General features: G+C 42.0%; 1 protein-coding gene across 6 annotated transcripts; it reads right to left on the reverse strand.

Annotated features, from left to right (window-relative positions):
• Window positions 1-657: 657 nt before the first annotated feature.
• On the reverse strand, window positions 658-10644 carry Lamtor3 (late endosomal/lysosomal adaptor, MAPK and MTOR activator 3). Of its 6 annotated transcripts, none has more exons than XM_041670155.1 (8): window positions 10525-10644; window positions 10275-10320; window positions 9105-9139; window positions 6260-6367; window positions 5300-5358; window positions 2511-2644; window positions 2018-2081; window positions 658-1491 (listed from the first exon to the last, which is right to left on the reverse strand). In XM_041670155.1, exons 4-8 carry the CDS (start codon window positions 6289-6291, stop codon window positions 1418-1420), a joined length of 363 nt encoding a protein of 120 aa, XP_041526089.1. In that variant the 5' UTR covers window positions 6292-6367; window positions 9105-9139; window positions 10275-10320; window positions 10525-10644; the 3' UTR covers window positions 658-1417. The 6 variants fall into 6 exon arrangements, with proteins under 6 accessions (XP_041526089.1, XP_041525362.1, XP_041524556.1 ...); XM_041669428.1 differs by having other exon boundaries at window positions 10477-10627; XM_041668622.1 differs by having other exon boundaries at window positions 10535-10621.
• Window positions 10645-12975: the final 2331 nt, after the last annotated feature.

Raw genomic sequence — 12975 nt, forward strand, 5'->3', positions numbered from 1 at the left:
GTTTCATGCACCACATTACTGGCAAGAACTTTCCAGACATCAAGTGGTAACCCAGACAGTAAGAATTCTGCATCTCAGAGCTGACAGTTTACTGCTCACCAGAGAGCACTTTGTTGTCACGTGCCCTAAGCAGCCCTGCTTCGTGGCTGTGCAGTGGCATCCGTCCCACTCTCACAGGACCTGCACACCTGGTTCCCTTCCTCGCAATCCATCTCCTACTGTGCTAGAAAGTGAGGGGAGGAAAACTGCTTCCCGCGGAATCCGAGGACTGTGCTAGCACCAACTCCAACATGGAAAGCTGTCCCCAGAGCAGACATTCCAGGCCATTGCCGCTACGGCTGTGCAGTGGGAGCGCTGGAGACTGGTGCACAGTCAGTGCCTGTGAACTGACGCACCCCAGCGACAAACTGACAAGGGGAGTCATGGCTGAGCCACTCCTGAACCTCTTAGGCATATCTAGCAGATAAAACCTCGGTCCTGGTGATTCAGTCAGACCCATGGATGAGGCTTTGACAGTATATACTAGGTAAAACAACTCCAATACAACACTCACAAGAAGCAGTCACTGCTGATTCATGTGGCTGGAGGACAGAATTAATTATGTCCATTACAAATTTGAAAGTCTGAAAGAAGAGGCCTATACAAAGTTCATTCTGTGCTTTTAAAAATACTATTTTATTTATATTTGTGTATGAAAAAATGGCTATACTGTCATTTTCATATGCATACTGATACTGGAAACAGAACTCAGTAACACGGCATGTCCAATGTAGAAAGAACACAGTCATTAAAGCACTGTTACGGAAAGAGGAGAAGAGACATCATGAGCAGTGATTTGCGTTCTCACTGAAGAGCAGCACCCTCGAAGAAGAATCAACTCCATTAGTAATACTCATCTACCGGAGATCACAGACAGAGGAGGTTAGTGATTGTACTTACTTTATTACTTTAGTAAGCCATTCATCTTCCTCACACTCAATGCAAAGAAATAAAATATAATCTTAAAAAAATACGCCCTCATTATTATTCTCATAAGCGTCTCTGTGGCTTGTGACGTGGGAGAACTGTGCAGCAGGTGTGCTTGCTGGCTCCAGAGCATCCGTCTGCCACTCTGATCCCAATGACGGGACAGACACCACTCTATCTTATCAGACATCCACACTAACTCCATGGGAGCTGCACTAGAATGAACCATTTTTGTGGCGTTCCCAGATCTCACTAAGTAAGAAAAGACTTTATACACATAAATATAACAATTGATCTGTCTATAAATTACAGCTACAGGCTCTCCTTTAGTGTAAGGTGGAAGAGCGGCCCTCTGGATACATAGATAAAGTATTACTGTGGTCTAAAGATTGCTGGACTGTCAGGGTGTTGTTGCGGTGAAGACAAGGAAGACATCAAATCCATTGTTAGATTAGGACACTTCCACAACTTTTATCAGTTCTTCAAATAATGGAGCCAGTTCCTTTTCTAGGCTGACAATTAGTCCTAAAAGAGATTTAAGAAATTAGAATGTTAGAAAATTCTTCTTATGAATGCTGAGCTAAAATCAACCCTCATCAGGGTTTGTCAGAGCATCTCACCACAGCAACAGAAACTAAGAAACTAAATTCTCAGTCATGCTCAACTTGTTTATAAGTATTCAAAACCTTAAAATTGTAATTTAACTGATGGGTCTATAGAATGAAGTCATTTTTAGCATCAAATGTGTCCTGCTTATGTTCTGTAACCCTTCATTTCCGTGGGCTGTTTTAATGTGAGCTATAAATAGCACACGAACCGCAATGCGGGTGTGACTAGCTTCTACTGCACCAAGCCAATCTCTTGACCATACCATTTGCATATGGAAATACCCTGGATGATGGAGAAGGCCCCCATTCTGCAGACGTGGGAACTAGGAATCAAGTGGCCACGGCACAAATACAGGTGGTTGACAACAGCGGCCACCAGGCCGGCTCCAGGACAGCACTGTAAAGAGCACAGCCTGCATGCGCAGGCCATTCTTCTAACATACCTGTGTTGGCATTGCTGCTGGCTATGAAGCTCACCACCAGGGGTAAACGATTGAACTGAACCACCTGGAAGGAGAATAAAGTCTAAATCGCATGCTGCATGGTGAAAACACAGCTAGATTCAGCTGGAACAACAGAGTTAAACAGCTGATCACTGAACTTTCCAGGCAAGGCTCTTACCTGTCACAACAGAGGAACCGTGCTGAGGATCCCCAGCTGTGCAAGCTAACGGCACCATCTACTGGAGTTGACAGTGACCTAATGCGCACTTCACAGGCTAACAAGCTCTTAATTTTTAAAGTTTTAAGTATTTTTCCACAATAACTATTTTCTGATATAAAAACATCAAAAAATCCTAGTTTTAATATAAGTACTCTGAAGGCTAATTTAAAAAAAAATCTGTGACCCTCATATTAAAATTATACCAAAAACATAAAGATATAAAAATGACAGATGAGCCAGTGAAGCATTGAGCTACACACTGAATATACCAACCTGGTAGGTGTTATAGTAACAGATGATACTTTTATTTTTGGAAAGCCCGAGTTTGCTGCCTTGATCTGTGGCAAGGGCGAAGGTGGACAAGAAGCCAGGCCTCAGGGCGTGCTCTGGAGCGCTGTCGTTGGCCACTGTGGAATGAGCGGTAAATAAAATGATGCAGAGCATGGCAGGAAGAGGTTAACAGCAACTTTCAAAAGAGCACAAGAACATAAAACCCAGGCACAAAGGTACATTTACAGTGCTGAAAACCCCACGACTACCACCTGGGTCTCATCAACTCAGATGGGAAAAATTACTTAATCAGAAGTTCAGTATTCATAACTCAGGGAAGATATGCTGACTTCCATGATGAAGTGAATATTCTGGTCATCTGAGGATATGTGAGAATAAAATGGGAAAAACTACAAAATTGTTTGCTCTCATAAAACCCCCGGAAGCAGTGTCTCTCGTAGATGCTGACAGTTTCATAGCTGGCTGCCTGCTTCAGGTCCCCTCGCTCACTAAAGGCTGGACTAGGTTAGCCGCATCAGCTAAGCAGGGAGCTCCAGTGTTTCACAAGATTCTGTGAAATGACACAAGGGCTGGAGAGTCACCTGAGCCCTCTTTAGAGAGGTGAGGAAAGACAGGTGACCTGCCCACAGCCACCCACGGACAATGGACCCTGTCACGGCTTGTTACCAACTCAATGCACGGCTCCAGACAGGCCGTGTCCTCTCTGTACTTGATCATGTTAATATGTAAAATGGAAGAACTAACCCAGGTGACTTCTAAAGAATGTGGTAACCCTAATGTCTAAAATTATATGTCTGTCTGTCCTGACATGGAAAAGAAACTGTAAACCACAAGACCAAAAAAACAACAACAACAATAGCAACAAAAAAGTTGACTGACAAACTGTCAATAGAAGCAAAACAGTTTTTCAAATTTCCTGCTTCATAGAAAAGTCTGCCAGATACTATGTGCCTGTAGGCTGAAGATGGATGCCCCAGTGATACAGAAGAACTTTGGGTGACTGTCCAGGTAGCAAGATGTCCCTGTCAATTCTAGAGTTTTAAAAGTTGCTTACAATGCACTTCTTGTTAACTTAAATAATATTATATCCTTCTGGGGTCTTTGAAAAGTTGAAGAAAAATAGTTTTCCTTAGTTATAATAAAAAATAAAATAAATATAAATATTGTAACTGTAATTCTTGCTTGATATCTTTTTTGCTGTATGTAATCTTGCTATGTGAAAGTTAAAACCATCCTTTTTATTTAGACAGAAAAGGGAAGATGATGTGGAATTCCCCTCTGTATGGTGTAAATATTTTTTATTGCCACTGTCTATTAAAAAAGCTGCTTTCAGTCAATGGCTTACCAAGTGACGCCAGGCAAAAAAAAATCTAAACAAAAGTATAGAGAGAAAGTAGGCGGAGTCATAGAAACACCAAAAAAAAAAAAAAAAAAAAAGACACGAGCCACCAGCCAAAACCTTACCGGTAAACCATAAGCCTCGTGATAAAATATAAAATAATAAAAATGGGTTAATTTAAGATGTAAGAGTTAGTTAATAAAAAGCCTAAGCTAATAGGCCACGCAATGTTATAATTAATATAGTTTCTGTGTGATTATTCAGGTCTTGGCCAAAAACAAGCATGCAGCCATGGCCTACAAACATCCACTTGGATCATGCCACAAGACACAAAAGTAAGCAATCTGAGTTCATGCTGACTCTGTTACAGCAAATGCATGTTAAAAAGAACTAAGAATCAGCCAAATTCATGTTGGGTGGATCAAAACACATTGTGTACACACATGACAGCCTCAAGAATTAATAAAGATGCATTTTCTAAAACTTCTTATATTCAGATCAACTAAAGTAATTATGACATTAAAGTTTTTAAAAAAATATTTCTAATAAAGAAGCAAAAACCCTTGTAAGATTTAAAAACCACCAGTCTGAACTAGTGATATGGTCAAGGATGACTGCCTGCTTGCCGTGCACACTCAATCCCAATACTAGAGATATATTTAATAGTTGGCATTATCGTAAGCATCTTCAATGAAAAACTGAGTCTGCTGTTACTATTCAGGCATGTACTGGCCTGCTCTTGGGGTTCTGACAGCTACATCCTCAGCTGCACTGCTTAGAGCACCTCCTGTGCACCTTCGTTCCCTTTTCAAAGGGCCCTGCCCACCTCCCATTTCTCCCTTTTTCTCCTTGTCTGTCTGTCTCTTCTCTTCTGCTGCTTCTGTCCCCAGGGGCCAGTCTCCCTTCTTCCCTCCACTCTTTTCCCATTCACTTTCACCCAATAAAAAACCTCTCCACGTGAGTTCTGTCACACGGCGTCTTTCTCTCTCGTGCTGCGTTTTTCTAAATGAAAACACCTATGGTAAATGGTAAACGCGTGCAGAGATTCCAGGTCCTGCAGACACGGAACCCACTACAGGTTCCACATCCAGTCTCCAACAGACAAAAGTACATAAAAAAAAAAAAAACTAAAACAATCGTTCTAATTTGTTGAAATAAGCTTTATACATTTCTCTTTTTTTATAGCTATTTATTTATTATGTATACAATATTCTGCTTTGTGTGTATGCCTGCAGGCCAGAAGAGAGCACCAGACCTCATTACAGATGGTTGTGAGCCACCGTGTGGTTGCTGGGAATTGAACTCAGGACCTTCGGAAGAGGAGGCAATGCTCTTAACCGCTGAGACATCTCTCCAGCCCAGCTTTACACATTTCTAATTATTTAAAACACATATTTTGTCAAAAGTAAAATGCACGAAGCACTCAGTTTACCTTTAATAACAGGCACCCCGTCTCTATCTGATACAACAATTGCATGGAGCCCTTCAACGCTACAAGAAAGCAAAAGTCAGTATTACAAAATCATTTTGATTTCTACAAACATGTACCTCAGACTCATGATGGTAATTCTCAAGTGTGTGTGAGAGAGACAGAGATGATGCAGGGTGCATGTGGAAGGCGGGCGACAACCTCAGGCCTCTGTCTGCCACTGCATATTCCAGACTAGCAGCCATGAGCTCTAGGGATTCTCCCACTTCACTCCAGGAGCCCCGAGTCCAGGCGAGTTCTGAGGACCCAAGCTTGCGTCTTCACCCTCTGAGCCATATATTCTCATTATTATTTCTTTATTCTGTGTACATACTTGTATATGTACCACATGCAGGAAGGTGGCTCCCTAGGTCAGAAGAGAGCATTAAATTCCATAGGGCTGGACTGAAAAGCAGCTGAACCACCCAGTGAGGGTGCTGGGAACCTAACCTTTCCCTGTCGTTTGCCTGACCAACAAGTGCTCCTAATTATTGAACCATCTCTCCAGCCCCTCAAAGTTATATTCTTAAGAGAAAAAGAAACTTCAGGTTTGGAAAATGCAACTTAAGCAACAAATTATATAACAAAATGTGTAAGTAGACCTTGTGTGTATTGTGTATTGCACACGCACACACACATACACACACATGTGTATACAAGTGTACACTCATCCGTGTCTGTTTGTAAGGAATAAATGCCTCTGTCACCAGATGCTTCTAGCAGCAGAACTACATGACTGGACGACAGGCATGAGAAGATTCTAAATCTTGAATTTTATAAATATACTGTCTACTCAAAAAAAATCAAATAAAAAGGCAAATGTTCAATATGTTATACCTGTTATTCAAAATGCTTAGAAAAATCTGTGCACAAGTAAAATTTTGTAATTGCCATAGTCATTAATTTACATAGTAACCAACGCACCGAAAGAGGAGGTGAAAAAGTAGGGTGTTCATTCTTTTTACTGGATTACAAATCCTCGGAGACACAGCCTAAGAACGCAGGACAGCCCCATTCCTAAAGCACTCCTTTCTAGAAATCAAGGCACAGAGAAGCTGTTTTCAATTCTACACAAAAGACCAAGAGCTATCTGCATACATTTTACTAATAATTGTTGGGCCACCAACAGACATATTTTAGAAGTAAATTTTATTAATCAGCAAAAATCTAAAGCTTACTAAACAAACTATTTTCATTCTAAAAACAGTGTTCCTTCCACTAGTATTGAAGACATCAGCTGGGGTCTATGGTGTGGCTGAGTGTTTGCGGAACACACATAAGACCCTGATTCAGCCCCTAACTGTCTCCCCATCATCTCAGCAATCCTGCCACAAAAAACTAACCAAACTGTTCTTCATATAATTATAAAATATTGGCTATTTTAAAACATGGAAAGCCTGAGATATTGGGAAGGGGGTCACAACTAGATTTTAAAATATAAACCCAAGAACGATATTTAACAGGGAATTAAAAATACATTGTATTGATACCTGGAACTAGTCTGGTTTTGTGGAGAAGTAGAGAGATAAAGCAGTTAAAACCATGGACCTATGAAGCTGGAGAGATGGCTCAGTAGTAGAGAGGACTGGATGCTCTTCCAAAGAACCCAGGTTCAATTCCCAGCACCTACATAGCAGCTCACAACCATCTGTAACTCCAGTCCTGGCAACTTGACACCAGTCATACACACAGTGCACAAGCAAACATGCACATAAAACACCCACACTCATATATAACAATTTAAAAATAAACAAAAACAACAAAAATGCATGAACCCCACTAAACCCACACTTGTAGCAACAAATCTGAGTGTTCGCAATGCTATTGTTCCTCCTTCTTTCTCTTTCTGTTCTTAAGGTGTAATAAATCTGTTTCAAGAAATGGTCTGCAAATATGAATCAGAGTGCACTCAGTCCTTGTGAAAAGGGTGGCACTAGTCCCTTCCCTACCGTTATGCTATAGCAAATATTCTTCTGCCCCTTTGGAAGTACTGCAGACTGAACCTTCCAAGCGCGTGGCAAATTCTCTATCACTGACATACATTCCCAGCCCTTTACAGCATGCTTAAATTGCACATATCTCATGTATGAGCCTTACCATAAGGAAAGCAGTTGGATAAAAACACACACATGAACATCAAAGGAAATCTCAGGGACTTCACAGTATGGAAAACACAAAGGATGGAACATGGAAGCCAATCAGAGGTGGCAGAGTAGAAAAGATGCCTATTCCTTATCGGAAGGCAAACAAAAGAAACAGTCGCCCTGAAATGACTCGATAAAAACCAACCAACCAAACAAACAAAAACCACCTCAGTTTCTTTTGCTTTTCAGTTGCTGTTTCAAATGTTTTTATCTATGTGTGCAAGCATGTGGTCAGCAGACAACGTGCGTGTCACTGCACCCGCATCAGTTTCACAGCCACTGCCTTTACCCGCTGAGACATCTAACCATCCTTGTTCCTTTGAGACAGGATCTCCACTTCTGTCACCTTCCCAATGCTGGGATTCCAGGCCCATCCACACGCCCAGCTCACTTTCACGGTGTTTCTAACATTTTAGTATACTAAGCAAAAACCAGTCAGTGGATCGGTCTGTGTACTGGTGCGTTTTTTGGCAAGTAGATCCAAGGTAGGGTCATGTGGGAAGAGGGAACCTCCACACAAGACGCGGGGAGGCGAGTGAATAAGCAGCACTCCTCCACAGCTTCTGCTTCTGCTTCAGCCCCAGGCCTGCCCTTTCATGATGAACTGGTAGTCTGCAAGACGAAACAAATCCTTTCTCCCTGTGTTCCTCTCAGCCAGTGTTTTATCACAAAAGTAGAACAAACGAGGACAGTCTGCATTCCAAAAACTATTTGTAAGCAGTAATGAGAAAAGTTTTAATGTTGGAAGAGTTATAAGGTCAGAAAGCAACTGTTAGTTCTCCCACTAGTCACTAACGTTTCCCTGCATGGCTTTAGCCTGTACCATGTTTCTGTGGTCATGTGCTAGCATGTAAAGCTATAACTGCCATCATTCTGGCCATCTGTGTGAAAAAGAACCAGCAGCTAGTCTCCATAGTTGACCATTTAGTCACAAGAAGATAATTAAAATTAAAGATTTCCCATTATTTCATTTAACACACCAATAGTGTTTTCTTCATACAACATATGAGCTGGGCGGTGGTGCATGCCTTTAATGCCAGCACTCAGGAGGCAGAGGCAGGCAGATCTCTGTGAGTTCGAGACCAGCCTGGTCTACAAGAGTTAGTTCCAGGAGAGGCTCAAAAGCTACACAGAAAACTTGTCTTGAAAAACCAAAAAAAGAAAAAGAAAAATAGAACATATAAATTAAAACCAGAACACGCTGTCTTTAATTTCTACTGATCTATAATCAGAGTAAAAGCATAAGCTAATATGTGAACACTTTCAACAATGAAAGCAAGAGTCCAAGCTAACATTCATTTTTCCAACCTAAAGATCCAACTTACAACCCAATAAACAACTATAAGTCGTTTTTAAAAACTTTAGAATGGCAAGAAATCTAAGTTCTGGGCTCCAGCACCTATTTCCTATTGAGCATAAACAAGTCATGTGACAGCTCTAGTTTTATGTTATCTATCTGTAAACTCAAGCCATCACTTATGATACTTGGGGTTAGTTATGAATTTAAATATGGGAAATAATCACCACGACACATATAAAATACTAACCTAAAAGGGTGAAACAAAATACTTTGTAAGATTAATGTTACACAGAATTTATTTGGCAATAAATGAGTATTTTCTTACCTTGGCAACTTTTTGTACAGAAATCGCTTTAGATCCTGAAAGAGAATAATGTTTTAAAGATCATATTACAGTCTGCTTTCATAGCCCTGCCACATCCCCCTTAAAGGACATAAGTCACCATTTTTAACTGGGGGTTTCAGCTTTTTTTCTAGGCCTCAGTTTCATTGGGTTTCTCTCTCTCTCTCTCTCTCTCTCTATATATATATATATATATATATGGGATATACATTATATTATATGTATATATAGGGATAATCACACACTCTACATGGTAAGAATGCTGAAAAATTTAGTAACGTATGTATGTCAGTGTACCTGGCACAGGGAAACACAAATATATGCTTGCCCTAAAGCGAGATGCATTTCACAATAATTACGTCCTGATAATACCGTATTCACTTGGCAACAGTCTATGAACCTCCTCCCATGTCCATAGAAATTTTCCACAACCATTTTTAATGATCCTAAGTCAATTAGATAAACTACTCTTATATTCATTCAGTCTCTTGACCAAAGATAACGACAATGTGATACATTTAACATAGAACATGGTTCAGACTAAGAGAACAGAAGGCGATCTCGTCTCATTACGAATTCATCTGGAAACAATCACTGACAACTGAGGTATCAGTTATGCGCTCTTCCCTAAACGTGGGCTGATTTGAACCTTTATCTCCAACCCTGAATGAGTATCTTATTACATGTCACCGCCACGAACTTACTTTTGCTCCCGTCTTAAACAGACACACAAAAAAGGAACAAAGGTTGCAGAAGGGGCACCCGTTAGAAATCCTTTTAGATCACAACAATGAGACATTACGAGGACTCAGTGGGAATCACGAACAATACCAACGGAACAGGTACTGATGAGAAAGCGGCCATTCCTCCTTTAGAAGTAAGTGTTAACTGCCCGGAGCTCCTGTGAGCCCCAATAGGATTGGGAAGTGGGAAGAATACAGTTCTCTCAGGCTAAGGTACATTAGTGATTCACCACAACCATTCCTGATAGAAACTCAGGACCCAGCGAGTCCACTCTCATATCAGTCCGCTACAACGGACCCGGGAAGATGGGCAGGGCTCAGCACAAAACCAATTTCTACCTCTCCCGACTCAGTGGCCTCATGCAACCCTCCCACATCCTCTTTTTTATCGGGAACGGGTGTCACTCACATCCGCCATGATGAACCCCTTTCTCCCGCAGGATCAACCTATACGCCTGGAAGAGAAACTTCTGTGACTCCCCCAGCACCCCAGGCTTTTTTCCCTTCCTAGACCCAGCATCCCGGGATCCACCCTCGCCAGGCCCGGCGAGAGCCGTAGTTCTGGGTCTGGGTCTGGAAACCCGTCCGTGTGGCCAGCCCCGACGGCCCACCTCCGCCCGCCCGGACAGAAGGGGTCCCCGCGCGGGAGAAGGGGCGACCTCTGCAGACCCTCGCGCGCTCCAGCCTGGGGCGACCTGCCCGGGTATCCCCACAGTTCAGTCGCCTCTCGGAAGCCGCCTGTCAAGCCCCAGTCACATGACTCGTGACCTCCGCTGCGCTCCAGGAAGAACTTCCTATACCCTCGCTCCCGGCGATTCGGAAGTTCCGGGGAGACTTGGCGGAAACCGCGCCTGCGCGCTGCGCCAATAGCCGCCCGGCTAGCTCCTGAGGTCCCAGCACCTTCTTTTTCACCCATCACACCTACAGCGGAAGACGTTCCTGTGCGAGTATGCACACCCTTTTCCATAAATCCTTTTCCTTAAAAACCACACACACACACACACATACAATTTTATGAATGAAGACATTTGAGGAGCACGGACTGAACAGCCTATTTGATAGAAGTCCCAGGTCCCTAGATGACCCCATTTTCCTACTCTTGAATTTTCACTTAAAGTCAGTTCAGGAGCCATGAGCGGTAGGCTCGTTTGTCACGTCTGTTTTAAACATGCAAGTACTGGGTTGCCTCTTAGGTTCTGAGTCTGCATTAGTTGTGCCTTCTAAAAACTGTCTTATCTTTTGTTTGGTGTTTTGTACATTTAAGAAAGCCTACCGTACGGGGAAGACTAGAATGCTAACAAAAAAAGAACAGTCCAATTGCTTTGGCCCAATGCTTCTCATTATTGACGCTTTGGTAATTCTTCTGGTAGTCAGCTTAGTGGACTTCTGTAGAATCCCAGAAACAAACAGAAATCACCTCGGATCAAAGTCACAGCCCAGTGACTGTCTGGGGTCTCAGGAAAAATGAAATTGGTGGCTTTTGCTACAAATTTTCTCTTACCTCATGTATTCTTAACAGTAGTGTACCTTGAAAAAAAAAAAGGCAGATGTATGGGAATAAATGCCTAATCTTCATTTCCGAACCCTAAAAGTAAGAGCGCAAACACTCAAAGACATAGAGGAAATGCTGTATTACCTACAATTGTCTGGGAGGATGGCACTGTTAACTACTGAGCTCAACAAATGACCTCCGCCTAGTCAGTTCAGATTGTTTCAAGTGACATGAGAAATTGAAAGGGACATTCTTAAAAGTCTTTGCCTTTTCACTATTAAAATACTTCAATTAAAAATTATTATTTTGAGATAGGGTCTCACTGTATATCTGACTGGCCTAGCATTTGCTATGTGGACCAAGTTGGCCTCAGCCTCACAGAAATCTACCTGTCTTTGTCTCCTGGGTGCCGGCTCTAATGGGCTGGCTAATTTCTTTCTTGCATAACATGATTCAGCTCCCATTCTCACCGGTCTCCTAACTCTTCAAGTGATGGCACCTGTGTTATTATCTTGCAGTTTTACGCCTTCCATAGTGAATCCGTTTGGAACCTACCCTTTTCAACTGTGATCTGTCTTCATCTGCTCTTGCTTACTGAAAGCTGAAAAATGTCCTTCCTGTATCACCGTGCTCCAACCCAGAAGCTCTCAAAACACCAAGGAGCCTGTTTCTCCTTCTACTTGTCTTGGAATTCCAACTCTGTAAACCAACAGTTGTATTTGTTGACCTCTTTGCTTGCATTCTGTTTAACAATGACTCACATGTACATTTTTCAGTTCCTGATTGAAGCCCTTACTTCTCGTCATTGAGACCAAATCAGACTCCATCTGTGTTAAGCTTATTATCAGTCTAATAGTCAACTTAGTTTGGGCTCATTATTAGAAGTTTCTTTTCACGACTAATTGGTTCCGTTACTTTGCAATGGGACATCAAGATGGGGCATGTTGGGGGATATGTGATCAGGTAAACCATTGAGAGATACTGAAGACACAAGCTACACCGCCACTTAATAATGCAAACAAAACCGCTAAAAGTGTGCATATGACCAGGTGCTCAGCAAGTTGTTAGAAATATATCATCGTAGCCTCCAGAGAACAACTAAAATTATACTCTAAAAACCCAAATCTGATCCTATAACTCCCTCCTTAAAGGTCTAAGGTTTTTGACAACTGACCTGAGGTGTAATATCATCACCATGATTTGCATATCGTCTTCTGAAGATTAGGGCCCTATCTTAATTCTCTACCTACCTTATACTAAATCATCCCACAAGTTTGGTTTCATTTCCATAAAGTTTTAGTGCTTTTATTCTTTGAGAATTTCATACAATGTATTCTGATAAGACTCCTCCAAAGTCCACCCCATTTCCATACCCCTAAACATGGTGTCCTTTTTCCCTTCTCCCGATAATCTATCAAGTTCAGTTTGTGCTACTCATATACTCCTGGGCCTGTGGGACTATCCAATGGAGCACAATCAACCTACATGGGACAACCCTTAAAGAAAACTGACACCCTCTCTTTCAGAAGCCATCAACAGTCCATAACTCCTCAATTAGGGCCCATGAACCCCTCCCCACTCCATGCTAGAATGCTGACTGGCTTGATCTTGTGCAAGC

Source organism: Microtus oregoni, unplaced genomic scaffold (genome assembly GCF_018167655.1).
Source record: "Microtus oregoni isolate MIOR12 unplaced genomic scaffold, Mior012 000000F_ref0000247, whole genome shotgun sequence".
Taxonomy (NCBI): Eukaryota; Metazoa; Chordata; class Mammalia; order Rodentia; family Cricetidae; genus Microtus; species Microtus oregoni.